The sequence below is a fragment of the Cebidichthys violaceus genome, unplaced genomic scaffold (assembly GCF_023349555.1).
Source record: "Cebidichthys violaceus isolate CVI_PGR_0920_01 unplaced genomic scaffold, fCebVio1.0.p SCAF_28, whole genome shotgun sequence".
NCBI lineage: Eukaryota > Metazoa > Chordata > Actinopteri > Perciformes > Stichaeidae > Cebidichthys > Cebidichthys violaceus.
In genome coordinates this window covers 1,296,729-1,322,858 of record NW_027176461.1, presented here as the reverse complement: position 1 = coordinate 1,322,858, position 26,130 = coordinate 1,296,729, and the positions used below count along the sequence as shown (strand labels likewise).

Below are 26,130 nucleotides of genomic sequence, written 5' to 3'. Positions count from 1 at the left end.
TATTTTTTTAAATGTTTGGATTCCCCAGTTCCTAGGCGTGTTGATCCTGAGCCATGTGTGACGTGTACAGAGTTTCTTCCTCCGTCAAAGTGGGGCAGATGGAGGCAGATCTGTCGCGTCAACTCTCAGCACTCCGGGCCGAAATTGAGGAGAATGGATCTGCTCAAGGAGCAGTGACGTCCAGATGTTACAGGTGTGGAAGCTCGGATGATGGTTGTGTGTCAGATTTGTTACTGGAGTTTGTTTTGCTGTCTGGGTTGCCAGGTAGGTGGAACTTAAAGCCCCCTCATCCACTCAAAACTGTAATTTTCTTGTTAGGTGGATGTTTGAGCTTCACTGTGTATAGAGTTTTTTTAATTGATCTGCAGGGCTAAAGTTTCTCTGTGCCAACATTAAATCAGAGTTTCACACGTTCAGGATTATTTTATGATGTCTCCACTAGTTTGGAAGCCAATTGTGGTCCAGCAGGCAACTTACAATGATGCTCTTGTTTTTTGTCAGGCAAATTATTGGAAACAGATTATTTTTGATAAACCTGGCAATATGTCTAGATTGCCAGGTAGTTGGAACGTTTTTGGATTTATTCTCAGTGGAAACATGATTATCAAAAACAATAATTACAGTTAAATGTGTAAAACTGATTTTCTAAATTGTTTACGAATCGTTTATTAGCAGCTTCCAAATCCTCACTCACTCTAGGGAGGGAGATGTTGGTGGTCCACTAATTTGGTTCAGGCTGAAATATCTTAACTACTTATTGGATTGCCATGTAATTTTGTTCAGACATTCATGGTCCCCAGAAAAAATAATCCTAGTGACTTTGGTGACCCTCTGAATTTTGGACTATTGGATGAAATATGCTGTAAATATTCACCAGAAAATGAGTTGTGTTGACCCTCTGTGGCCACAACAAGGGTAATGCTAACACATTAGCAGAAGTAGAGTAATATCCCGAAAAGTCAGTTGCTAACATTAGCTTGGTCCTACCAGACAGAAGGCTGTAGTAAAAAACTGCAAGTGTGTTGCATTTTATTGCAAATTAATTCAACTTTTAATTTGTATAAAGATGTTATGATGTCGTCTTTCTTCATAGCTTTCAATGCGGGTTGGTCAAGAGGTTTTTTTGTGTAATTCATTTCTAGCTTTGTTTCAGTTCTGTTCCGCCGCCAAAAGATGTTTCCTTCTTCCGTGCGGAGAGAGAACATGCACTGAGGAGAGGGCTTCAGGTCAGACAGAAAATTCTTCTTTTAATCGAAATAATTTGTCAAGTTCTAGGTCGTTAGACTCTTGATGATATTTAATGCTCACTTCAAAGATCAACATGTACTTGATTTTTACTAATCAACTCTCCTCCTGGATGCAGGTGGCTGAAGCTTTGCCGGTTCAGTCTCAGGCTGACGTCACGCAGAGGGAGCTGGATAGTTGTTTGAGTTTAGAATACACTCCTGACAGTCTGCCTCCACTTCTACACCAGGTGAGGACGTTACAAACACTCCAGAAAACAAAAAGATCATAAAAAGTGTTAATATGCTGTAAAAAAGAATTTAGACATGAGTAATGTCATTTAACCCAATTTTCCTTTTGATATTTTTCTTCACAGTTCTACACCGACAGATCGTATCACCTGGCTCAGATCAAATATCTGTTCATGCTGAGATGGAGGAGATTCTGCCGCCACACCAGCGTCATTGAGAAGCTTTATCCTCATTACAAGGTGGCAATGTCTCATTTTGCCAGCACTTAACAAATAACACAATAAGACTCATTATGTCAGGAGATTTTCTTCTGGTGGCTCATCCTCCTTACAGCTCATTTCCTGCTACTACAGGGGTGTAAGAGAGGAGATATGACAAAGGCAGTCAGCAAATCCCACAATATTGGTGCTATTTAATTTAATTGAAAAAGTGAGGTTGCGAGTAACCACTATTTCCATTATTGCTTAATCTGCAGATTATTCTCTCAAATGTCTGTTCTATAAAATGTCGGAACAGTTTGTTAAAGCCCAAGGGTCAAGAGTCCAAAACCCCCAAATGTACAGTTTAATATCACATAAGACAAAAGAAAAGCAGCAAATATATACAAGAATTAGGGATTTCTTTAAATATTTTTTTATATAACCATATGATTGCTTACAGTACAACAAATAAGCTTAAAGGAAACTGAACAAAAACCCCTGAAGAGGAAAAAAACAATCAAATTAAATTACAGGAACACTGATGGTCTCCTGGTAAATTTAAGAGTTCTAATTGCTGTGCACAACTTTCCCACTGATCCATCTTCACCAGATCACATCAGACTTGTTGTCCCTCAGGATCAAATGTCATGTTTGACGAGTGAGTACGAGGACGCCGTTGAGAGAGCACGCAGACTGTCAGCGAGCAGAGAGAAGATCCTCACTGGCCGAGGAAACCTCACCAACCTGCTGACGCAGGACGATGTGGTCATTTACCTTCGGTGGCTGATCTGCCATCTGCACTCTGTTCAGACCATTCACAGCTTCCTCGGGGTAAAAGTCTGAATGCATTCTTTTCTGTCTGACTTTTGATGTTTTATTTCACAACGTTGATTTCCTTGTTTAATTGTTGTCATGTACATTGAAATGATAACTAAGTAAGTATAAAACGTCTTAAACAGGTGCTGCACTACATACCAGCTTGTGAAAGAAAAGATGAGGAAACTTCACATGAGACTCAACATGTTGACGGTGAGAGTCAAACCAGCAGTTTCCTTAGATTCAAATAACAATTATTCCCTGTTATAAAATATATATCAGTATCTAAAAGTAACATGTTGAATATTTTGCTATTATGTCCATTTTTACTTCCTTGTTTTGTTTCTAGTATCTTGGATTAAAATGTAAAATTGGGTGACAAAACCATAAGGTACACAAGAAGAAAAGCTTATTCTGAAATCGACAGAATTTGTCTTCTGAACGGCGTCCAGTAAAACTTTTGAAACGCATCTACACATGATGTTTAAAAAACGATAAAAAGGCAAGGAAAGCACAGGATGCTATGACATATTGGGAGTAAAATGATCACTGAATACATTCAACTACAGGTGTTTCAGGACCGGCTGATAATGTTCCCCTTCACACTGTTCACCTGGAGGAGTTTCTACCTGAGCTGCAGTCTCTCATCACTCACTTCCAGCTGTCCTACGACACTCGTAAACTTGAGACCACCGCAGACGAGATGGAGTTATTCAGCACGGTAATGTTGACATGTACACGTTGTCAAGTACTGTACTTGAACACAATACAAATTCAAGGTATTGCTTCTTCATGTTGTTCTTACTTCATCCATTTTATGCAACTTTATACTTTCACTCCACTACATTTGTTTGACAGCTTTGGTTACTTTTCAGACTACAATTTACCTTTCTTTCCTTTTGGTAATTTTGAATGTTTCTGATAAAATGAAGGATGAAGAGTTCCTTTATATTCTGTTTTCTATGACTTTAAATTCTGCTACGTCTTAAAATAAATAAGCTATTAAAAAACCCTCTTGGATCAGCTGGAAAATGTATCGACACAAAGCCAAAAACAGGGCAGTTTTTACAGATGTGTGGTTCTCACTGGACAGCTACGCTACAAACATATTATGATGATCTTATTGAATGCATTGCTGTAAAACTGTTAGCTGTTAAAGTAGCCAACAGAAACGTTACAACATTACAAAAGTAAAATGCATCATACAAATGAATGCAGTAATATTAATCCAAAAACATCATATATAATAGTAAAACACAGACAGGACTTGTAATATTTATGAAATGGCATCAGTCAAGTTGGTTATCGGCAACATGTCGATCTGAATCTGTCTCACCAGGTGTGGAGGGAGTTCCGAACGATTTTCGGACAACAGGAGCAGATGAAGACGTTTCCTCAGTACGACGGGTCAGAGGTCAGCCGGAGCCAGTGGGGGAGGAAGAGTGCGAGGATGGCTCTGAGGAAGGAGGCCGACTGGATCCCCTTCATTCAGGTGAGACTAAATGAACTGAATGGGTTTCCTGGGCTGCCAGATAGTTTGGGGTTTGTCAGGACTATCAATAACAGTTTATAATGAAATAATACTGTTCAAGTATCCGCAACAACTTTTTTTATTTCTATTTGTTTTTATCCCTCTTCTTTCTCTATAACTTTTTAATCCACCACATTTTCAACTACTTTCCCTTGTATGTTCCAGGTTTTAAAAGTATCACTTTGTTTGTGTGTTTTGTTATGTATTTAAAGGAATATTTGTGTGTTTTGTTATGTATTTAAAGGAATATTTGTGTGGTTTGGGAGGACAGTCGATGCTGACTGTTTGGATTCTGTCTGGTAGGTAGAGCCCAAACAGGATCCGTGGCAGCAGAAGCTCGTCACAAAGCTCAAGGAAAATAAATATGTTGACGAGCTGCTGAAGATGCACAGCAGGTTTCTTCAGGTAACAGTGGTTTCAGCTCTGAATTTACTGCGTGTCTCCATATAATTACACATATGATTATCATCTACATAATAGTTTATCAAGATACTGTACATTTATTATCAGAAAAGTTAGTGAGTCCGTGCATCTCTTGAAGTTCTAGATTGAGCCCACATGTTGTGTAACACATGTATGTTTGAGTATCAGGTGTTGAGTTGTCTTTTCCGTGGATCTCATCAGGTCCCTGATCTGCTCCACGTGGTCGCGACTCTAAAAGATCACGCCGCTCATGTCGGCGACTTACAATCAGCACTGACCTCACCGGTCTCACGCAGCAGGGAGACAAAACGACAAAAGATCTCAGAGATCTGGACGAGTATTTACAGCGCTGCTTCTCTCCCTCAGGCATGTATCATCCACTTTGCTGCTTAGAGAGGTGGGGGGGGGGGACCTCTGTCTTGGAGGACATAATATTAAATGTGACATTTTGTTGTTAGGAAACACCTGATCATCATTTAACCAGATCTAGAGGCAGAAGAGGGCACAATAAGAAGAGTCAGACCTCAAACACAGCAAATGAAAGGTGCGTATTAGTTGAACAGAGAATGCTGCTACGTTGTGAGGTTTTCATATTCAAGATGTTTGTAGTAGTGCTGAAATAATTTGATAATCAATTTCCTGCTTTTAATCAATTTACAAGTAAAAATGCCCCAACAATGTGGAGAATTTCAGCACTACTTTTTCTGTGTTGTATCCATTGTATATTTAATCATTTGTAAAACTGTTGGTTAGACAAACAAGCATCTGAAGACATTACCTTGCTCTTTGGAAAATTGTGATAAGCATTTAAAAATGAAAATCCTGACATCAGCCACTTTTCACTCAGCTAGAGTAATCCGTTTTCATGTGCCTTTGCTTCTTCTTCTACAAAACGCAGCTGCTCTCTCGAGGAGAGCCTGCAGCTCCTCGGTCTGGATGATAGTTTAGAGGAAGGAACCTCAGATCCCATCGTAACCAGAGGTGCTTACCTGTCTCTGATTCACCTGCGTCATCTCAAACTCAGACAGCTGCAGGTGAGGCAATGGTATGATGTAGCGTTTGATGCTCGCCAAATAAATCAGCAGAATAAAAAGGAAAGATGTAACTTCTCCCGTCCACAGCGCGTCTCTCTTGGGCTGCTGAACTACCTGCGCTCTGTGGAGAGGACTTTGACTTTTGACCTGGCAGGTGTGCAGCTGGAGGAGGGAGAGCTGTGCAGCACAGCGGAGGAAACGGGCTGGATGAACGCAGCCAGAGGAGGAGGAGGGGAGGCAGACGGTCTCGGCTCGCTCCACTACAGCCACAACACTCCCGTTGACTGTAAGGTAAGAACATGTGAACGTTTTCCTGACATGTTTGACTGGTGTCTCGATCTGCTGTGCATCTATGGGAACAACAGTAGCATTTATCAGTCTATTTTACAGAATATGATGATGGTTTTATTTAATCTGTATTCAGTCTCTATGTCTTTGTAATCAGCTTTGGTCGATGAGGATGTATGCACTGTCATTTCCATGTTTTTATGGATGATTAGATGCATCGTAAACCCACCTAACAGTAGCAAGTAAACATTCCCTCCAGAGAAAGCTGAATTCACCAACACAAACATATTGTCGCTTTGGGGTTGTTTGGTGTAATGCAATCACCCTGTGTCTGGTAAATGGAAGTTTACCGAACATTTTATGGTATTCATGTCTTTCTGCAAATTGTACAGTGTTTTCTTTATGTTATCCTGTATAAACCTCCAAAAGCTTCTCCTGAAGGTTCAGAAATGTCCATCTGTTTATGATCTTTCCTGTTTGCATGTTTACAGTATGTGACTTTGTAACATTCTGCAAACATGCAAACAGGACATATTAACACTTTCTATGACGTCCATGTCTATAATGCTGTATCAACATACTTATAGTACATTATAATCTGCATATAATCTGCATATAATACTGCATACTTTTCATAATTCTTTATAACAATAATCATAACGCATTATAAAGCATTTTGCAATGACTTATAAGGTCAAGTTTAATACTTCATAACTGCTGGTCACTCTCTGATCCTTGCAAAGATAAATGTCATGGTGTATTATAATGCATTACAATCTTTTTGTAATACATTATAATCTTTATACAATGAATTATAATGAATGCTATAATGCATTAAAATGTCTTATTTACTCTAAGTGGTCATTGTTGCTTTAAGTAAGGTAATGTAAAAATACATTGTATAACATTTTGTGAATTGTTCATGTTCTAGATTTAAGGATATTTTTTCACTTTATTTAAAGCAAACAATGATCTCTTAGAGTAACTTATAATCACACTATAAAGCATTATAACTGATTCTAATGCATTATAAAAAAATCACTATGTATGATACCTATGGGTATTATAATACCAAAACATGTCGGCGTGACCAGCAACTATGAAGTATTGTGATACTTGACTGTATAAGTCATTATTGTATTGATTATTTTTATAAATTATTATGAATATTCATGAGTGCCTATAACTATGATTTGACAGTGCTATAAGCAGGGTATAACACATTATAAGTGTTTATAATGCATTATAGACTTGGGCGTCAAAGAAGGTGCTACCATGACTTCTTCTTATCGCAGGTCCGTTGCTCAGAGTTCATGGAGTTTGCAGAGGTGGAGAACCTTCATGATTTCTACAGCGCAGAGGAGCGGTTCGTCCACACTCAGGACCAGAGGGGCTTTTACATCGTGTACGACGCTGCTCTGAAGGACCTGCAGGAGCTGGAGGACGAGCTTCTTCTAGTCGGCTCACGCTTCACCCAGAGAGACGGGATTAAGAAAATGGAAAGCGCTGCGAGAGCTGCCACCTCGTCAGAAGACATTAACTCCCGGACCGGGACGGATGTGGACCGTGTGGCAGTGCTGCTCGACTTGTGGACATGTGAGACTGAGTTTTTGGAGAGCAAAGTGCAGGTACAGTGATACAAATGAAGACTATGGATGTGTTCATTTGCTTTTCATGTTTCTTCGTTGGCTGTCTTCTCATTTAATTCTTCGCTTTGTATGATTAGTCACTGAATGTAAAGTATTTCTGTGACACCTTTAAAAGCTTAGGATCAAAATTGAGCTGAAATAACATTTCTCAACCGTAAATATGTATTTTTTCTGTTTAATTTTTCATTTTGATGTATCTGGTTCATGAGTGAGGTTCATAGATTAACAAGCTGTTTATTAACTTTTGGTTTTTCCTCGTTCTCCAGCTCTTGAACTGTTACTACGAGGCCTACCAGCATGCAGCAGGGACAGAAGAGAGGTTTGCGTTGGCTCGAGTCATTACTGACATCATGCACAGTAGACCACAACTGGACCTGAACCAGGATTACTTTGTTCAGGCCTACAGGGCTCAGATAGGCTGCCTGCAAAGCCACCAGCAGCTGATCAGAAACATTTTGGACAATCAGGTGAAAACACAAAGTCTGCAAAAGATTTTATTCACGTGTGAATGTGCAGAATGCAAACGTATTGAATTAAGATGCAGCAATTGGTAAACTGATCTATTAGACGATTGAACACATAATTATTTGTAACCATTTTGAACAAAACAAGTGATTTAAAGACTTTACTTTGGGCTCTGGGAAGTTCTGATGGACATTTTTCAGAAATGTATGACTTAAACGATTAATATATTAATCAAGGAACTAATCAGCAGATTAATCAATCATGACAATACTTGTTAGTTGCAGCCCTAGTTTGAAACGTGGAAAAATTTATATATTTTTTTGAAACCGCTCTTAAATCGTAAATACTAAAACAACTAATTCAATGTAGTCCTGCCTTTTTTTTTTTAGCTTTTATCTTTAGCCTGCATGTTGTAACAGATTGAGCTGTTTGTCTCGTCAGATTGAAAAACAGCGGCAGTACCTCCAACGCATCTGGAGGGACGACCGCAAAGGCTCCACTCATGACTTTGGTCTTCCACCAAAATACATTCCCAAACATCTGGTCTCACTTGGAGGCAGCAGGTAAGTAAACACAGAAGTGTAACTACCCCGGATCAGGTATCTTTCTTCATTTCTTCATATTTTGCTGTCTTAATACCTCTTTGTTTCCCTTCTTGTGTCTTGTTTGCAGCCCCGCACTGATGAACACATTCCTGCTGGAGGTTCATCCGTCCCTCTGTCTGTCTTCTGCAGTCTATCACAGTTTAGTTCAGGCTCACTCAGAGCTCTGTCAGCTGCACCGAGCCACGGGCTTCACTGAGACACTCATCCTGCGCCAGAAGCTCCTGCAGCGGGCCCTGCAGCGCTGGAACCACCTGGCTTCACTCGGAGCCTCCTACAGCTCTCAGATACAGAAGGATGTAGGTCTTTCTAATTCCCAAGAAATCAATGTGAAATCAATTTAAAGAAATAAGTCTTAACTTCTTTTTCTCCACTGTCAGTTGTTCTCAGGTGTGTTTTTTGAGGACCCAATTTTGGTCCAAAAGGTGGGGCTGTCGTTAGTAAGATCTGCAGAGGAGAAGGACATGACGCTGGGAAGAGAGAAACAGCTGTATGCGGTGGAAACTTTCTCCAAGCTGCTGGAGCTCGTCACCATCCGCCATCGTCTGCTGGAGTCGGCCTCAGAGACCGCACATCTGGCACAGTTAAGATAGCACACTCGCACCAGGGGAAAACAGGAATTTTGCTTTTACATTGTCAGTATAACATTGACAAGCAACAACAGACAGAGAACACAAAAGAAGCCACAGATTATAATTAGGCAATACAATTATAACCATGAATTTCTACTACAATCAGATACAAATGTTGTCTTGGAAACAACCTAAATGGCACCTTAACACATCTCAAATAGATGCACATCTGGTTTGTTAGTTACTTAGTTTGGAAGTTGCCTCGTGATTATTGATTTGATAAGTAGTTTCTAATATTTAGTGAATAAATACTAAAACTATCAATAATATGCCAGTTGATGATTTTATTCTAGCATTATCTTGTTTTTTTGTTTGTTCAATATTGGAGGTTGGATTGAGTTTAACAGCAAACATTTTGTTGGTCAATGACAGGGTAATTTAATTACAAATATTAGTGAAAAATAACAACAGAAAATAACCCTAGACCCGTTCCACTGGCACACTCACAACTCATTACAGTGAGTTGTATGTTGAAGTTAACAGCAACCATTATTTGCTTTGTTTGCCAGGTCTGGTAACATTTCTGTACATGCAGAAATGTAAATTGTAATTCATGAGGTTCAGTCTCATGTCAGACTGTAACATTCAACAATTCTTCACAGGTTGTACAGAAACGCGGCGTCAGAGCTCGGCTTCGATGAGTTCCATCTTTACCTGAGGCCGGTGCAGTTTGAGGTCGCTGAGCAGAAAGACAAAGCAGAGCAGAGGCCTGTTTTTATCACAGCGATACTGGAAGATGACAGCTCTGTAGACCGGTAAACACTACACCGAGGCCCATCATCAAGAAGCTGTACCTGTAACTTGTTCTTTTCTAAATGAAACTTTTGTTAGGGTTTGTCTTGCAGTCGATCCAGACATACTAGTTACAGGATATGCATGCCCTGCCTCACCTCGTGTGCTCTATTGTTTGTGCTTTTCTACAAGAGCAGTAGTATGTTCAAATGGGGATGAAAGTGCTCTACGCTGTCTGCTGCAGGTTCACGCCGTCCCAGCTTCCTCTGAGCATCGAGGAACTAGACGAGAACCAGATCGGGAGGTTTAGCTTCAGCTCACAGGAGGCAGTTATTCATGTAGGTTGAAATTAAATGCTGTGGTTTACAAGTTAATGATCAACCCATCACTGACTGAATGTATTATCTCTTCATAGCTTATGAACAAACAGAGCATAGAAAACCTCCAGGTGACTCTGGCCTGTCAGGTGACACAGAAGAACGCCTTGATAAGTGCTGTGAAGCTGGTCTGTCTTTGTCACGCGGCAGACAGTGTGACGTCTTCAGCTCAGGTGTGTATTTGTTCAGTGATGGAAAGAAACTGAGTATATTTAATCAAGTACAACTACCTCTACTTCACCATATTTCAGAGGGAAATATTGTACTGTTTACTCCACTACCTTTATCTGACGGATTGAGTTACTCTTCAAATTAAGATTAAACAATCAGTTCCCACACTTTTTGACTTGTGGCCACTTATAAAAACCGGTGTGTTGGGGTCCTTTGTCACATTTCAGATTCTGAATAGTTAGCAGTTCCACAAAATAGATATTTCCTGAATAACAACCTAACAACCTAAATAATACATTAAAACAATTCAAAGTATACTAATATACTGCATACTACATACTCAATCAGTATGTACTGCATACTGCTTGCTAAATGAAGTATACTTGAGCAAGACTCATCACAGAGGACATTTTTCTGCAGAACAAGTACTTTTACTTTTGATACATAAATTACATTTTGCTGATAATATTTCTGTACTTTTACTTTTTAGGATTTTGAATGCAGGACTTTTACTTATAATGAAGAATTGTTTACATTAATGTATTGACACTTTAACTTAAGTAAAGGGTCAGGATACTACTTCCATCACCGGTATTGTTCATGCTTTAACATAAATAAACTGCTATTCAATCAATTCTGGTTTGTTTTCCAATTTATTCCAGATTGAAGCCGCTCGTCATTGTGATAAAAATGTGACATTGGACTCCAAACCTGGAAGCGACGTCAACAAGCTGCAGGAAAAGTCATACTCTTCCCTCTCCAAAGGCTCATCAAGAACTCCCACCACTACCAAGGAGAGGTAATTGTCCCCACTCTAAGAACAAATCACAGTGGCCATGATTAACAGCGCTTTAGTGCTGGCTCTTTAATAAACAGAGTCTTGTTTGTTACTCCAGGCTTATGGAAGCTTTTGTGTCCATCCAGCTGGAAAAAGTGGGTCTGCGCGACGAGATGCTGAATTCATTTGTGAAGAAGAAACAGGCCTTGGGGGGTCTTATAAAAACCCCAGTGAGTTTCACACAGCAACTGAGCACGATGATGAATGTGATTGGCTGCCCCTGAAGTAAAATGAATTCTTCTCACACCGCAGGAGGAAGCAGCAAAGATCAAAAGGAGCCTCATAATCGACTTTCTCAAGAGGTACCTGCATAAAAAACATTCCCTTTGTTAAAAGTTTTTCCCCGTATGTCACGCTAGATAAGAACATGTTGGAGGTAAATTCTGTGTTTGCCTTTTTGTTTCTCCTCAGATTCAGCACACAGATATCTCAGTATTGTGTGAGAGCGCAGATTGTGGCATATTATCACAGTCTAACCTTCCTTTTGGATGACATTCCCTCCGTCCGTCAGTCCCACTTCATGATTGGGCAAGCCATCGATTCTAAAGTCATTTTGGATTCAGGATTCAACCTTCGCCCCGATCCCAGGTGCAACGACCTTCAGATTTGATGTGTTATTAATGTGCAAAGAGGAAGAATAATTGTCAGCACATCACATGTTGGCACAGATGAAAAGAGCACCGCTTGCACTGGGAATCCAAACCACAACTTTATTTAAATAGACAACATTACAATCCCAGTCAGATTGTTGCCAGGTTTAAAATGACTACTTTCATAAATATACCAACAGCCTGAAAGCTTCTATGATAAACAGACCATAAAAACCCTATTAAATACATATATAACGCAAAAGGTACTACACCTGAAAATCACCACACATATTTGTCTGTTGGCAAAAAAATTATCAAGGTTCATCTTTATCATTATGCAATACAGGACTGCACAGTGAAATGCATTTGAAGCCCTCTGCTCTCTTCACATATATCAACAAATATTTAAAGTAGAATATAATAAAATAATGAAATAAAACAAAGTATATAAAAGTAGCTCAAAAAGTAGAAATAAAAAGGAAAGCTAAATTATTTTTCAAGGAGGATAAACCGTTACATATACATAGATAAACCTATAAACGTATACACACATACTGTATGTAATATCAGTCTCAGATAAGGTTTGTACATCAAAACACAGATGTGTTGTTTCTTCACTAATCACACTTTTCTCCCCAAATAGGACCTTTCAGCTTCGGCCTCAGCAGTTGTTGTCTGCTGACGGCACAACTCTCTTCAACTTGTGGTACATCCCCCATTTCTCTGAAGTGCTTCACATGTTCAGAAATGTTTCGGTGAGATTCTTAAAGTCACCATTGACACTATTAATACAGCAGCACAACACACAGTGAATTTCGCTGCTTTCACTTTCATGCTTTTCTCAAGATCATGAATCATTTTGAATTCAGTGGTGTGTTTAGTTTGTAGTATTTTAGTGCTTTCTTTTGTCCTCTTAAGTTGCGTTGTAAACAGCACAAGTGTCTTTAATTCACTTCTCACATAATCTTCAGGGTCTAAACTTCTGGAATTTATTTGTACTGTTTTTAAATAAATTGCCCCTCTGTTGTTTTGATTTCATCAGGCGTGTGGCGCAGCTCTCCATCACACTCTGCAGATCGTTTCAGCACTTCATGACATCATTTGTTACCTGGTTAGTTTCTCCAAACTGGGAAACACAGAGGACTCCTGTAGCTGCAGGAGAAGACGGGACATAGCTGGCTCTCTTGCAACTGACTGGGGAGGCACTGAAGGCATCGGTAGGTGGATCTTTTAAACACCTGGAAGGAGTTTTATCTTTTTCATTTTTATTTCAGAGTAAATTCCAGAGTTAAAGACGTTATATAATTAATTTATAGATTTTTTTTTAGAAATGTACATGCATAAGATGTGTGAGCGAAATATTTTACAGACCGCTTTCATGGTCAGCTAAGAACATCTATCGAATCATAGCTTGAATTCACTGAGGTAATATTCAGTATGTAACAAAAGACAAAAAATATAAACCAGTATGTTGACAATCAATCCCAGAAATCCCATTAAATGTATGTGTCCTCTGTGGTCGCTGCACAGGAGCGGAGCTGCTGGAGATCCAGCGTCAGGTCGACCTCCTGTCTGCTCCCAGCAGCCCAGAGTCTGTGGGCCGTCTGCTGCAGCTGCGCAGGCAGGTCCTCCTCCTGCAGTTTGATACCGCTGTGAGACACCTCATCAGGTCAGTGAGGAGTGAACACTCTTCATCGTGGAGTTTATTAATGTGGATCAGTTTCCTCTCTCTCTGCCCTCACTCACTTTCTATCACAAACTACATAAAGGTGCTTGTGCATCTGTCGTTACTTTTTTTATACTTGCTTTCTTGTTGCTGCCTCTTTTGTTATGTCCTCATGTCTACGGTCTCCATTTAGCAGTGCTTCTAGAATCTTATGGCCTTTTGGAGCAATAATGGATTTGCACTAATCCTTCAAAAAAAGAAAATGTTATTGCCAAGCCACAATACAACAGTCTTGGATAAAATTCAAAAGGAGTAAGAGCTTTACAAAAGTCCTAAATAAGCTTTGTGTCGTCCATTTTCCTACAATTTCCAGATTGCTCTTTATACAAGACCTGGTAGTAACAAAGTAGTGGTAAACATTATTATAAAACTGTTGCTTGATGTTAACAGGTCCGTTTTTAACACCTGATGTTGCATGAAATGTAAAACCGTTGGACTGGCCTTGAGATTAAGGGGCCGACCATGAACCTCTACATCACATTTCCTTTTCTCTCTTTACTATTTCTATCTTATGAAGGAAAAAAAATGATGGTCAGACTTTCCCCTTGCTGTCATGTTTCAGAGAGGAGTTCCTCTCCTCTGGTGATGTTGCTTCTTACCGGAGTGTGAGTGACAACATGGCGACCGCCCTCCCCCTACTCAGTGACAGCATCCGGACTGACGTGTTCAGCCTCACGCTGCCCGTGCCTCCACCTCTAGAGACTCGTGGCTGTCGGGTTGGTTCATAATATCATATAACAGTTTAAATACTACATGTCAAGATGAGGGGAAATCTATTTCATTATATTGGTGTTGTTTCATCTGCAGGCACAGAGGATGTTTCCATGGAGGAGTTTCATAGCCTGTCATGGATCGTTCCCTCTGCATGTTTGGGACGTCCCTCCCATCGAATACTGCATGCAGGTTCATATGCTTTTGCCTGTTTATGGTATTGACCTAAAGATGACAATGGAAAGTTTCTCCATAGGCCACATTGCCATGAGGGAAATATCCTAATGACTTTGTTTCCTCTAGCACCATCATCAGGACAAAATGATCCGTTGTACACATCAAATTTCTAGCATACAGGTTGCTTTGAAAGAAGCACACAATCATCCTCCCTAGATGATGAACGTTTACCATTAGTTATGTCCCTCAGGACAAATTGTCAACATTTTACAGAAGATATCTCATTGTCTAACACAGGGGTCACTAATAGGCGTTGTATGCAGACCCGTACCTAAAACCGATAGTTGATCATTAATAAATTCAAACAAAGTGCTTTTGTTTTTACTGGTACAGCTTTTCCAGCCTTTACGGCACTCGTTCAGCGGTCCAGGAAACACACAGACCAATTACATGTGTTGTAAATCATATACTATATGTGCATTCCTATAAGCGTCGCAACTCCAGTGACATTTGCATACACACGAGAGAGAGACCCAACAGTCGGAGAAGTACGTGAGTCAGAGAAGTTATTTCACATGGTGTTCTCTAAGAAGAGAAATGTAGCGAGACCAGAGAGACCAGAGAGACCAGAGAGATACAACTGTTGGCTACTTCAATATACATGAGACTAAATCATAGCGCAAGTTAAGACATTATTTGGTGTTCCGGACCTTTGGATGAGGAAATTGTCTCTAACTGGACCTCGCTGAACTTTAATTGAATGCTCCTGGTCTAACAGAAAGATTGTCATGAAACTTGCTGAGCTCATTCAAACCCATAGCAATTTCTTCAAATTTGGCACTAACATGCGCTTGGACTAAATGACGAGCTGGTTTGAATTTTGTCATGGGGCGCCCTGGTAGCTCACCGTATTAGAGTGCGCACAAATAAAGGCAAAGTCTTCATTGCAGTGTCCCGTGTATGAGACGTCCCCAGGGCCTTTTAACGCATTTCATCCCCTCTCTCTCAACTGCCTTTCTGTTGGTCTCACTCACTGTCAAATACAGCAGAAATGTCCAAAAAAAAATCTTTAAAAAAAAAAAGACCTCACAAAACACATTTTTGGCCACAACTGAAGTATTGATATGCTAATTATGACAATCTCACACATGTCTAAAAGGATACAAATTATTAAGTGATGTCATTTTTGACAGACATGGATGTAAACTGCAACTTAACTAGTGGGGGGAAGCATACAACCGTGAGGCTGTAATTCTAGTTTTACGTTTACTCTATTTTTGTTAAGGATATTTCTCAAATGTTTCTCAAATTGATTTTACTTCAAATTACTGATGAAATTACAGGTGAAATAGAGAGAAGAAAAATCACCTCTTATTAATTGAGTGTCTCTTTATGGAATCAAACAAACACGTTTGAATACAGATGTGTTGTGTTTGTGTGCAGCTGTGTCTGAGCGGTCTGAGTGATCGCAGCAGACTGCAGGCCAACGCTGAGATCCTCGGTGTGTCTCTGCTCCTGGAGGACGTCCTGAACAGTGAACGAGCGGCAGAGCCTGTTCGTCTACACTGCAGCGCGGATGACCTTCTGCACAATGGAAGGCCTGATGAAGTAAAAGACTGTTTATAAGTTGCAATTCACGGTTAAGCAGACAAACAAGACAAGCTTGGATTATCTGTATATACAAACAGTAGATAATTATTTTAGTGTATCTACAAGGCTGCTTATTTATTATAATTTACTATAAACCCACATAATTCTATTATTGCCTGTTGCGTTATGTAACTATGTTTTGTGTTTATTTTAGGAAGCTGAAGAAGAAAAGAGGAAGACTTGTCTGTCTGTTCCTCTTCTTCAGGATCCAGTCAGAGTCCAGTCTGTGTTGAAAGGTTTCCTCCTGCTGACGAAGCAGCTTCAAGTGTTCAAGGAGATCTGGACTCAAAGACGTTTGGGTGCTCAAACGTTCAGGACGCCCAGTTTGTATCAGCAGTTTGTGAAACTCTACAGGTACTGTGGGGAGTTCAGAAACAGTGAGGATGTTATTACATTCACACAGCTTTGTGTAGGTTTCCTTAGCTGACATCAGATCAGATAGCAGCCACCAGTAGAATAAAAAGGCTTTTTATTTGCTTATTTTATTCATCTTTTTCAGTGACTGCTTCAGTGGTAATGGTTGCTTTAATTCTTTATTTTTTGTAATGAAAATGTAAAGATCTCACTAAATATTGTTACAAAACCGTTTAATCCAAAACAATCTCATAACAAGGTCCATTTAGTGGCTCTTTGGAAGAGTTCAATCGTATTACAGTTTCTTCATCATTTGCCCTCTTGTCATGGAATTGTGGACATTTTCCTGTTTTTTTCTAAAGACTTCAAGGACAATTGAAGTGCAATTTAATGTCTTTAAGGTTCCTTAAACCCCATCTTCTGTTGAAGCTCATGTGATATGATCAAAAGCTCCAGAACGGCAATGAGAAGAATCTTGTACTGAATGATGAATCTCTACTTCTCTGGTGCCTAAAACAGTATTTTTTTTTAATACACTATTTATTCCCTTATTTAAATTGGCTGTGCTTCTTTTACAGAGCTGACATCTTTTACCCCAGTATGAGAGCTCTGGCTCAACAAATGGGTAAGGAGCGAGACTATGAGGTCGTAATATCTGGCAGCCAGTCTCTCCTGCCTCCACCTGGAGCTTCAGAGGTTGATGTGAAAGCCTGGCAGGTTCAGTACAACTACTTAACTGCATAAACTGTTGCTTTGTGTATTTGTAATAACACCCCATTACCTTGTAAAATACACCGTCATCCTCTCAGCTTCACAAACTGCTGGAGAGCATCGAGTGTGACATGATCCGAGCGGTGCAGAGGAGGATTAACAGAGAGCTGACGCTGGTGGTTTCAGAGCGCACTAGACAGGACACAGGCCTCCCCACAGGTACCCCCCAAAAAATAAACAAATCTACCTTTAAGAACTTAGTTACTACAGAAGAGAAAATAATAGAATTACAGTTACAATAAAATATTCTGTGTGCTCAGAGCTGTGGAAGAAAGCCCCACTGAAATGCAGTTTGACCCCCGAGCGGCCGCAGATTGTGGAAACGTTCATCCAGCAGCTGATGGAGGGAGCTGAAGAAGCCGAGGGACAGGTATCATGCAATGATGCACAATAACCACAATATGTCTTCATGCAAATACCTTCTAATAACATGCTGAAACTGTATTCTCTTACATGGAAAATAGGTTTTCTTTATACAGATATTTGTGGAGGAAAAAAGAAAGAAATTACTGTTTCTCTCCTGAAAATACTTTAAAATGGATTCTCAAAAGTCCATTCAAAAGCTGTTAAGTACTTGCAAACAAGATACATTTACCTTCTTTTCTTACCTTTACACCTCAAACATGGGAATGTATTGCTGATGAAAAATAATCTCTTGGATTCAGTCTCTAATCACAGTTTTGTTGAGGTTACTAAAAGCTGTAACTCTGTATTCCTTTACTCTTACATTTGCTCCCTTTCCAGTTTTGTTTTACATTCACTGTGCAGATGTTTCCATGCTAAGTAATAATAAGTGCTTCTATCCTTCAGCTGAGGGTCTCTCAGGATCGCCTCCAGCAGTGTCTCACTCACCTCGGCTGTTCTCTGATGGAGAGGGAGCGTCGCAGCTTTTTGCTTTACTCACAGTTTTATGAACAAATCCTGCAGCAGGAGACTCAGCTCCTGTATCAGAGAGAGCAGGTACATGTGGGGATTATCACCCCATCACACAATAAAGTGTATTTTATGGCTGATTATTTAATGCGTTCTAACTAACTTTAATTGTAGATGGATTTGTTTTTGTCAAATGTTTTAGATGTCAGCATTTTCTACAGATTTCTGACTCACAGAATCATGACTTTATTATTCTGTAATGCGTTATATGATTTTTTTTTTCTTACCTCAGGATTTAAAGAATCTTAAGGACTCTCAGACAAGCGACTCACACAAAGAGGTAACTACTGGAATTACAAAAGACTTTGTGGCTCATATGTGGGAAACAGGAACAATAATGTGAGATGAAGTGATTAAAATCCTCATCTGAGGTTTGTGCTCAGTTGGGGGATTTGTGCTGAGCTGCTTTGTGCTCACACGTGTGTGTTTTCTGCTGTTGTTGGCCAGAAAGCAGCTCAAGAGAGGCAGCTGGGAAATTAAGTGTTTTATTCAAAGGAACTTGGCCACGATGGCTGCAGGGCTCAAGGAATGGAAATGGTGGAGGGAAATAAATATGGGTGGCAAACACAGTTAAAACAAGTCTGTGTGTGTGTGTGTGTGTGTGTGTGTGTGTCTCTCGCCAATTCTTGAAATTCTTCTGAAATCAGGCAAACAAGTGTGTTCCTAAAAATAAACAATGCTATTGTTCTACAGGTGGACGTCGTATGTCGTGGGATGATGCTGGAGGTCTCAGCGCTGCAGGCCCAAGTTGCTCACCTGGAAGAAGAGAAGAGAACTCTAGAGGAGCAACTCAGTCTCAGATTTAAAGAACGCTACGACCCTTTGGTCCGACACCTTTTCTCTACCTGCATCCAGCTAAAGGTGAGAATCATCTTAAAGAAGGTTTCATCTTAAACATTTTATCAAAAAATTGTCTAAATATAGGATGTAGGAGGGTTTTTTTTGTGTTTTTTTTCTTGGTCCAATATATCCATAAGCTACACATATTTTCTGAAAAAAAAAAAGATTTCCAAACAAACAAATTCATAGAAATCTGCAGCAATGACAAACATATCATAATATCTTTGAGTCTTTTCTGGTTTACAGTGCGTATGACTCAATTGGTTTAGACTCATTCTATTTTTAAAGTATTTTTTTTTTACATTGTTAATGGTAAAATACATACTTTTTAAAAACGTTCCTTCATGTAGGACCTGTGTTAAAACTGTCACGTGCAAAATTAAATTGTTTGTATTAAATGGTGGCTGTTTGTGGCTGCACTGACCCAGTTCCCAGGTTCCATTTTATTTGAACTCTTATGCATTCCTTGAGCTGGTTGAATCTTGTATTTGTCGTCATTGTATCTCAGGCCGAGCTTGACGAGTATCCCTGGCAGATGGAGCAGGATGTGAGTGAGATGGTGAACAGAATAAGATGCGAGGGAGTGGACCGAATCATCAAGCTGAAGAAGAAGTACGGCTGCACCAAAGACAATGATGGACTCGCACTCACACAGTTAAAGGTGCAGTATGACATAGTAGTAGCTTTCTTCCAGCTCATGACCGTTTTAAACACACCAGTTTGTCCAACCTGTTTTGTCAGAAAGAAGAAGTCCATGAGTTGATCCTGGAGAACAGCCGGCTGACTGCTCTGCTCTGTAAACAGAAGGCTCTGAGCCGCTGGAGGCAGGCGGTCGACCAGGAGAAACTTCACCGACAGCTGCTTGAAACTCAGCAAGTCAGCAGGAATATTCAATAGTCAGAAATCCAATTCAACAGAGCAGACAGTGTGTGCTTATCTCATTTTCTCAGTGGTACCACACTTTATTCAATTATGTAATTCACATTTTAGGCTTTAACATTTTTGGTTATTTTCCTTGTTGCTTATATGCATGGTATGCATACTATACTCTGCATACTTCAACTTTTTAAAACTTCTATGACTTACTATACAATGACTTTATTAATGTTTTTTTTCACTACAAATTCAATACATATTTAAAGACACACAAGTATGTTTTTTAAATTATTATTTATTTAATTAACTTATTGGAAGTGAAGGATGATACCAAAAAGTATAATCTTTTTCTACAATACTTAAAATATGTTGCTTACTGATTTATTTGCTTATGTATTAAATTATACTTTTAAATCATCCGATTTGTCACTCCATCTCTCCCGAAAATATAAACTTTTTAAATCATCTTTATCTTAATTGTGTCGGTTTATCTTACTGCCATGTATTTAATATAAAACTTTTAATGGTTACACAGTTTTTTTATTCTGTCCAGAGGGAGATTACCTGTCGCAGCGATGCCCTCCGAGTGAAGATGACGTCAGAGGAAGAGGTGATATTCCTGCAGGAGGAGCTGGAGACAGTGAGGAAGGTGTTGACCTGCTGTCAAGCCGAGTGCAGCAGCACCAAGAAGCTGCTCTGCAGGAAGGTACCTCACTGCTGCCCACACAGGAACATCAAATGTAGAGCAAACCTACATGCAGTTAGATTTCTAGAATCTCATTTTAAAGATGTAACGGTTCATTTTGAACCACAGTGTTTAGTATCTAATTAGTCACTATTTCTGTAGCTTATTGTGGAGGAAAGTATGTTTCTTTAAATGATCCTGATTTTAAAGGTGCACCTCTCTCTTTTGCATCTTGACTGGAAACTATTTTAAGTTTTTAAACATTAACAGCTAAAATGAAACTTGTGGATTTGGGGCACCTTTGGGTGCCTCAGCAATCAGGAATGGTATCTTTAAAATGCACCTAGAAGGAATATTAAATAAAGAATGTGCTCTGCTGTCAGATCTTATGTCTACAACAAATATTTATTTTTATTATAGACATCTACACAATCTGACTTATTTTTTCAACCAGAGGTGGCCATTACAAAGAAAAGATAATAAGATAAGGCTTATTAAGGCTTCACTTTTCAGACCCAGAGGTTGGTGCCTCGGTTGAGGTTTTTATTAGGGTGTCCTTCCATTATACATTTTGCTGCTATAGACTTAGACACCTCTACATTGAAGTGAACCATGACATTTTTAAATTGTCATAATGTAAAACGCTGAGAGGCAAAGGAACTATGAAGCTGCTAAGTGCGACCTCTTTATGAATCCACTAAACCCCCTGATACACAGACTGAGGAGCTCCAGCTGGCCAGGCATCAGTCTGCACAGGAGGCCCGCAGCAGGCAGGAGCTGGACAGCTATCGAGTGCAGAGCCTGGAACAAATGAGAGTCGCCATGGAGGACAGAGAGAGACGGCTCAGGGGGCTCGGCGAGCAGCTGGACAGAGGCAGCAGGATGAATCAGTTACACCGACAGCGCAGTGCCAAAGAGATGCGACAGGTGTGTAAATAATCTTCTTTTGACTTCAACAGAGCATGTGTGCACAAATGTTACAGATTGCACAGAAGAGTGTTTTTCTTTTGTCAGGCACATAATTACATATCAAAGTTGTCCTGTTAAAACCTTGTACTATATCTCTAAAACTGTTTCATGGTCTAAACAAAAAACAGCCTTTTCCAACTTGGTTGTAATGTACCTTTCAGATAATCCAATGGATTTTTAATGGTTTATTTATTTTTATCTGAAACATTTTTTTATTTTAAGCAACAATATGCAAAAACGTATGAAGAAAAAAAGGACTTAAAATACAGGAGAACCAAATGTTGATTAAAAAAACTAATCTTTTACTCCAATCACGGAATAACAGATGCAGAGAATATTTTGAGTTAATGAGACATTACAATCAAAGCCACAAATGTCAGCCTCACGGGGATGATAGAGGAAAAGTCATGATGATCACCAAAATCAGTAGTACTTATCCTCTGGAAACCACGAATGTCTGTACAAAATTTCATAGCAATGCAGTGGCAAATCAACTGGTCAAATAATAAATAATATACCTCTAACTTCATGTTTTCTGTTGCACCTGTACTTCTGTGGATCTAGGTGAGGAGCCAGCTACAACAGGAGCTCAGCCTCAAACAAGAAGCTTTTCAGCAAGTGGATAGACTGCAGAACCAGGTCACTGAGATGGGAGCAGCGTTCTCCAGATGCACTTCTACAACAGGTACACATCAACAGAGATAGACGATTTGCCTCTCGATACAGGCCAGTTTCTCAAATCAACTGTTAAATGAAAGTTTGGGGATTTGCTTCAAATATTTTGACCTGACATTTCCCATCCAAATTCTTTCTCAGGGCAAAGCAGGACTCATTATAAGCTGCCAGTCAGCAGATTGAGTACTACAAGTCCCTCAGCAGGTACTGCACCAACGACAGAATCTTAGTCTTACCTTCATCTCAGAGCAGTGAAGCAGATAATCAGAAATAAATCTTGTTATACCTTGATTTCTAGCTGCTCATGCAGTCCAGGAGTAAAATTAAAACCATCTTGTCTCCCAGATACTGATAACTTTTTTTGATGACATTTTGATTTCCATCATGAATTGTATGTTCACCGAACAGTGTGGAGCAGTAACGCTCAGTGTCTGTTCTATTTCTGTCTCAGGTCTGCACAGGGCCAGTCAGCAGCAGTCCACCCTGCAGCTTGGCAGCCTCACAAACGATGCCGTACTTCCGGACTCTGCTACAGAGCCACGACACCAGAGAGCAGAAACAGCCAGGAGCCGCTCTAACACGAAAATAGAAAGACCTAAAGCAGTGAGTGAGCCTGACAAACAGTCCATCCATAACAAATGCCAAAAACAAGTCATAGTAGAGCATGCCATGCAACATGTAATTAAAAAGTAATAGTATGGAATTTAAAACAATGCTTTAAAAAGGTAATTAAAAAGTCTTATTATAGAATGCCATAAAAAGTTATCATAAAGTATGCCTGATAAAAATACTAAACGTCAGTATCATAACAAAATATCATGAAAAAGGCATACACAGTTATATATTAGTGTGCCCTAAAAAACTATTTTAGCATGTCATAGAAAATGGCAAAACAGTCATAGTTTACTATGAATAATTAAACAAAATCATAGTAAAGTATGTAATAATAATGTCATAAAAAGTGCCTAAAATAGCCATAGTATAGTATATCACAAAAAATGCCAAAAAAGAAACAAAGAAAAATTAAAAGAAAAAAGTCATAGCATAGTATGCTGTAATTATTTTATATAAATATAGTATGCCATAAAAAGCTATAGTATAGCATGGAATAAGAAAATTATTATACAAAACTCATATTATAGTATGCTATAAAAAAATCATACCATAGTATACCATAAAAATGTAATAAAAAGTCAAAGTACAAAATGTCATAACAGCTATGAAAAATGTAATAAAAAAGTCATGCCATAGTATGTTATAAAAAAGGAAAAAAGTCAAAGTATGCCACAAATAATGTAATATAAAAGTCATAGTATAGTATGCCATAAAAATTGCCACAACAAGTTACAATATAATATGGCAGGAAAATGTCTTAAAATAAGTCATAGTAGAGCATGTTATAGAAAAAAGCTGTGGGAGAAAAATGTATGCGTGTCTTGAAATATATTTCTGTAAAATCAATCATTATCCCTAATTTGAAATGTATCCATGTATATTCACATTCATACTGTTATATTGGCCTGTATCATTGTCATATGTTATTCACGTCGCTGAGACAGGGAGTCTTGTATAGCGGCCTTTGAGCCCGGGTGAAGATAGAGAGCGGATGAAGATAAAGAGTGGGTGAAGATAGAGAGCATCTGAAGATAAAGAGTGGGTGAAGATAGAGAGCAGATGAAGATAAAGAGTGGGTGAAGATAGAGAGCAGATGAAGATAAAGAGTGGGTGAAGATAGAGAGCAGATGAAGATAAAGAGTGGGTGAAGATAGAGGGGGGATGATGTAGATAAACAAGTAGAGCAAGATTTCTAACGGAGGGAAAAGGCAAGAGCCGGTCGCTGTGACGGGTGGCCAGAGGCGGAATCAGGAGAAGACGAGTGTAGAAGGAGACTGTGGTTAATCAAAAAACCCTCTGTTATGACTTGTCCAAGGTGCACAGTGTAACTTGTCTAGGTGAAAGTTCTGAGGAGGAGGAGGACATCTTCGAAAAGGGGGAGATTGGAGGCAATCTCTCTTGTGTTGTGTGGGTGTTTGTTACTGAGTTCCTAATAGTGAGATCCTGTGGTGTCTCACCACGAGTCAGATAGATAAGTTACTGAGCCAGCCGTTAGGTAAAGTCAAGGAAGCGGCTCATCAACGGGAAACAAACCACAACAAAGCAATAAAAGGTTATTTTTTCTATTAAGTAATACAGTAAAACTGATGAATCTATTCAAATCATCCTTTGTTGTTCTTTCAGGAACGGTATCGTCTGCGTGTCCTGACTGCTGAGACGTTGTTACCAGACCTGTGAGATTCATCCTGGGTTATTTTAAAGAGCAACACCAACCTGTTTACCAAGTTAGCTACCGTTTGACTGTGACCCTGTGGTTTCTCTGTCAAATGTTGATTCAGTATTGAATCTCAGGAGTTAGTGTAAGTTCTGCAGTTGTGTCAACCAAGTCATATTTGTGATTTTCGAAGATAGGATATAATATTAATAATCATTTTTCATTCAACAAGGCATTTTTTTGTATCCATTATATTTAAGAATGTCATCCACCACAGTCATATACTGTACATGTGTGGCTTTCCTTCATAACACAGTGCAGTACTATTATACTGCTTTGATCCATATTTCAGTCTTGCATGCCACATTTTATGCATGTAATGATAAAGTAATTAGTAATGATACAATAACTTATATCCATAGAAAGTCAAATGTCCCAATATAAGAAGGTATTGTGTCAGTCCATTATTTAGATTTAAATAAAAAAAAATGTCCGTATCTACAAAAAGCTTATATTTTACTTTACTGCAGACCATTTCTTAAAGACTATTACAGGTCTTCAGATTAATTAATATATTTCGCTCAAACAGTGGTTGCAAATCATGTCCAGTAAATTGTCATACAAATGTTATATCATGTTACAAAAGTTGCCACAAATAATGTATAGTATAGTTTGTCATACCATACCATAAAAGAATAATATTAATATAAAAATAATAAACAATATAGTATGTCATAAAACAAATGCCATAAAAAAAGTATAGCATGTTGAAAATAGTCATAGAAAAGCATGTCAAAATAAGTCCTAGTATAGTATGGTCAATAAAGTAATACAAAAGTCATAGTATACTATGTCAAAAATAGTAATAAAAAAGTCATAGTATATATTTCCAATGGGCATAATGTGGATTCAACGCTAAGTAATATTTAGTTTTTTTACTGTATAATTATTGATTATAGACCTATCTTGTGTTTTTTAACGGATGCTTGTTATTGCACTCTCCCTTTTGCTGCTGTAACACTGCTGCGATGTTGTTCATAAGAATTAGTTTGACAGTTTGCTATATTTTCTGTTCCTTGTATTTGTTGTTTTGTTTTTTACTTATTTGTTACACGTTTGTAGTAAATAAATATGAATACAATGAAACAAAATGGTTCTCTCTGTCCACTCATATTTAATAACATGAATCCATTAGTATAGCATGTCGAAAATAGTCATAAAAAGTCATAATATAGCATGTTGAAAAGAGTCATAGTATAGTATGGTCAAAAGTAATAAAAAAGTAAAGTCATAGCATAACATGTTGAAAAGAATCAATGTATAACATGTCGAAAAAAGTCATAGTATTTTCTGTTCCTTGTATTTGTTATTCTTGTTTTGTTTTTTACTTATTTGTTACATGTTTGTGGTAAATAAATATGAATACAATGATACAAAATGGTTGTCTCTGTCCACTCATATTTAATAACATGAATCTCATTAGTACACTATGTCGAAAAAAAGTTATAAAAAAGTAATAGTATAGTATGTCAAAATAGTAGTGCTGGGCAAGTTAACGCGTTATTATCGCGATAACGCATTAATTAATTATCACCGACAATTATTTTATCGCGCATTAACGCAGTTTTTAAAAAAAAGTATTATTATTGTGAAAGTCCGTTGCTCACTGGC

General features: G+C 38.7%; 1 protein-coding gene across 1 annotated transcript; it reads left to right on the top strand.

The window, feature by feature from the left end:
• The first annotated feature begins 30 nt into the window (after positions 1–30).
• On the top strand, positions 31–25,865 carry si:ch73-242m19.1 (uncharacterized). The gene is made up of 46 exons (XM_068721948.1): positions 31–193; positions 1,154–1,226; positions 1,364–1,474; positions 1,601–1,714; positions 2,312–2,506; positions 2,635–2,704; positions 3,061–3,212; positions 3,831–3,983; positions 4,326–4,427; positions 4,647–4,811; positions 4,904–4,989; positions 5,344–5,479; positions 5,567–5,770; positions 7,063–7,395; positions 7,683–7,883; positions 8,323–8,444; positions 8,554–8,782; positions 8,864–9,066; positions 9,718–9,870; positions 10,092–10,185; positions 10,263–10,397; positions 11,058–11,194; positions 11,292–11,403; positions 11,486–11,535; positions 11,645–11,821; positions 12,467–12,578; positions 12,866–13,040; positions 13,354–13,492; positions 14,112–14,265; positions 14,357–14,452; positions 15,881–16,045; positions 16,242–16,441; positions 17,020–17,158; positions 17,251–17,371; positions 17,473–17,582; positions 18,023–18,172; positions 18,378–18,425; positions 18,839–19,006; positions 19,494–19,646; positions 19,727–19,861; positions 20,415–20,567; positions 21,264–21,473; positions 22,080–22,200; positions 22,332–22,394; positions 22,642–22,793; positions 24,429–25,865. Exons 1-46 carry the CDS (start codon positions 54–56, stop codon positions 24,480–24,482), a joined length of 6,465 nt encoding a protein of 2,154 aa, XP_068578049.1. The 5' UTR covers positions 31–53; the 3' UTR covers positions 24,483–25,865.
• Positions 25,866–26,130: the final 265 nt, after the last annotated feature.

Coding starts and splice junctions, on each gene's coding strand:
- si:ch73-242m19.1 (XM_068721948.1), top strand. CDS start 54: ATGTGTGACGTGTACAGAGTTTCTTCCTCCGTCAAAGTGGGGCAGATG. Junction 1,227..1,363: donor CACTGAGGAGAGGGCTTCAG/GTCAGACAGAAA, acceptor TCCTGGATGCAG/GTGGCTGAAGCTTTGCCGGT. Junction 11,195..11,291: donor CCCACCACTACCAAGGAGAG/GTAATTGTCCCC, acceptor TTGTTACTCCAG/GCTTATGGAAGCTTTTGTGT.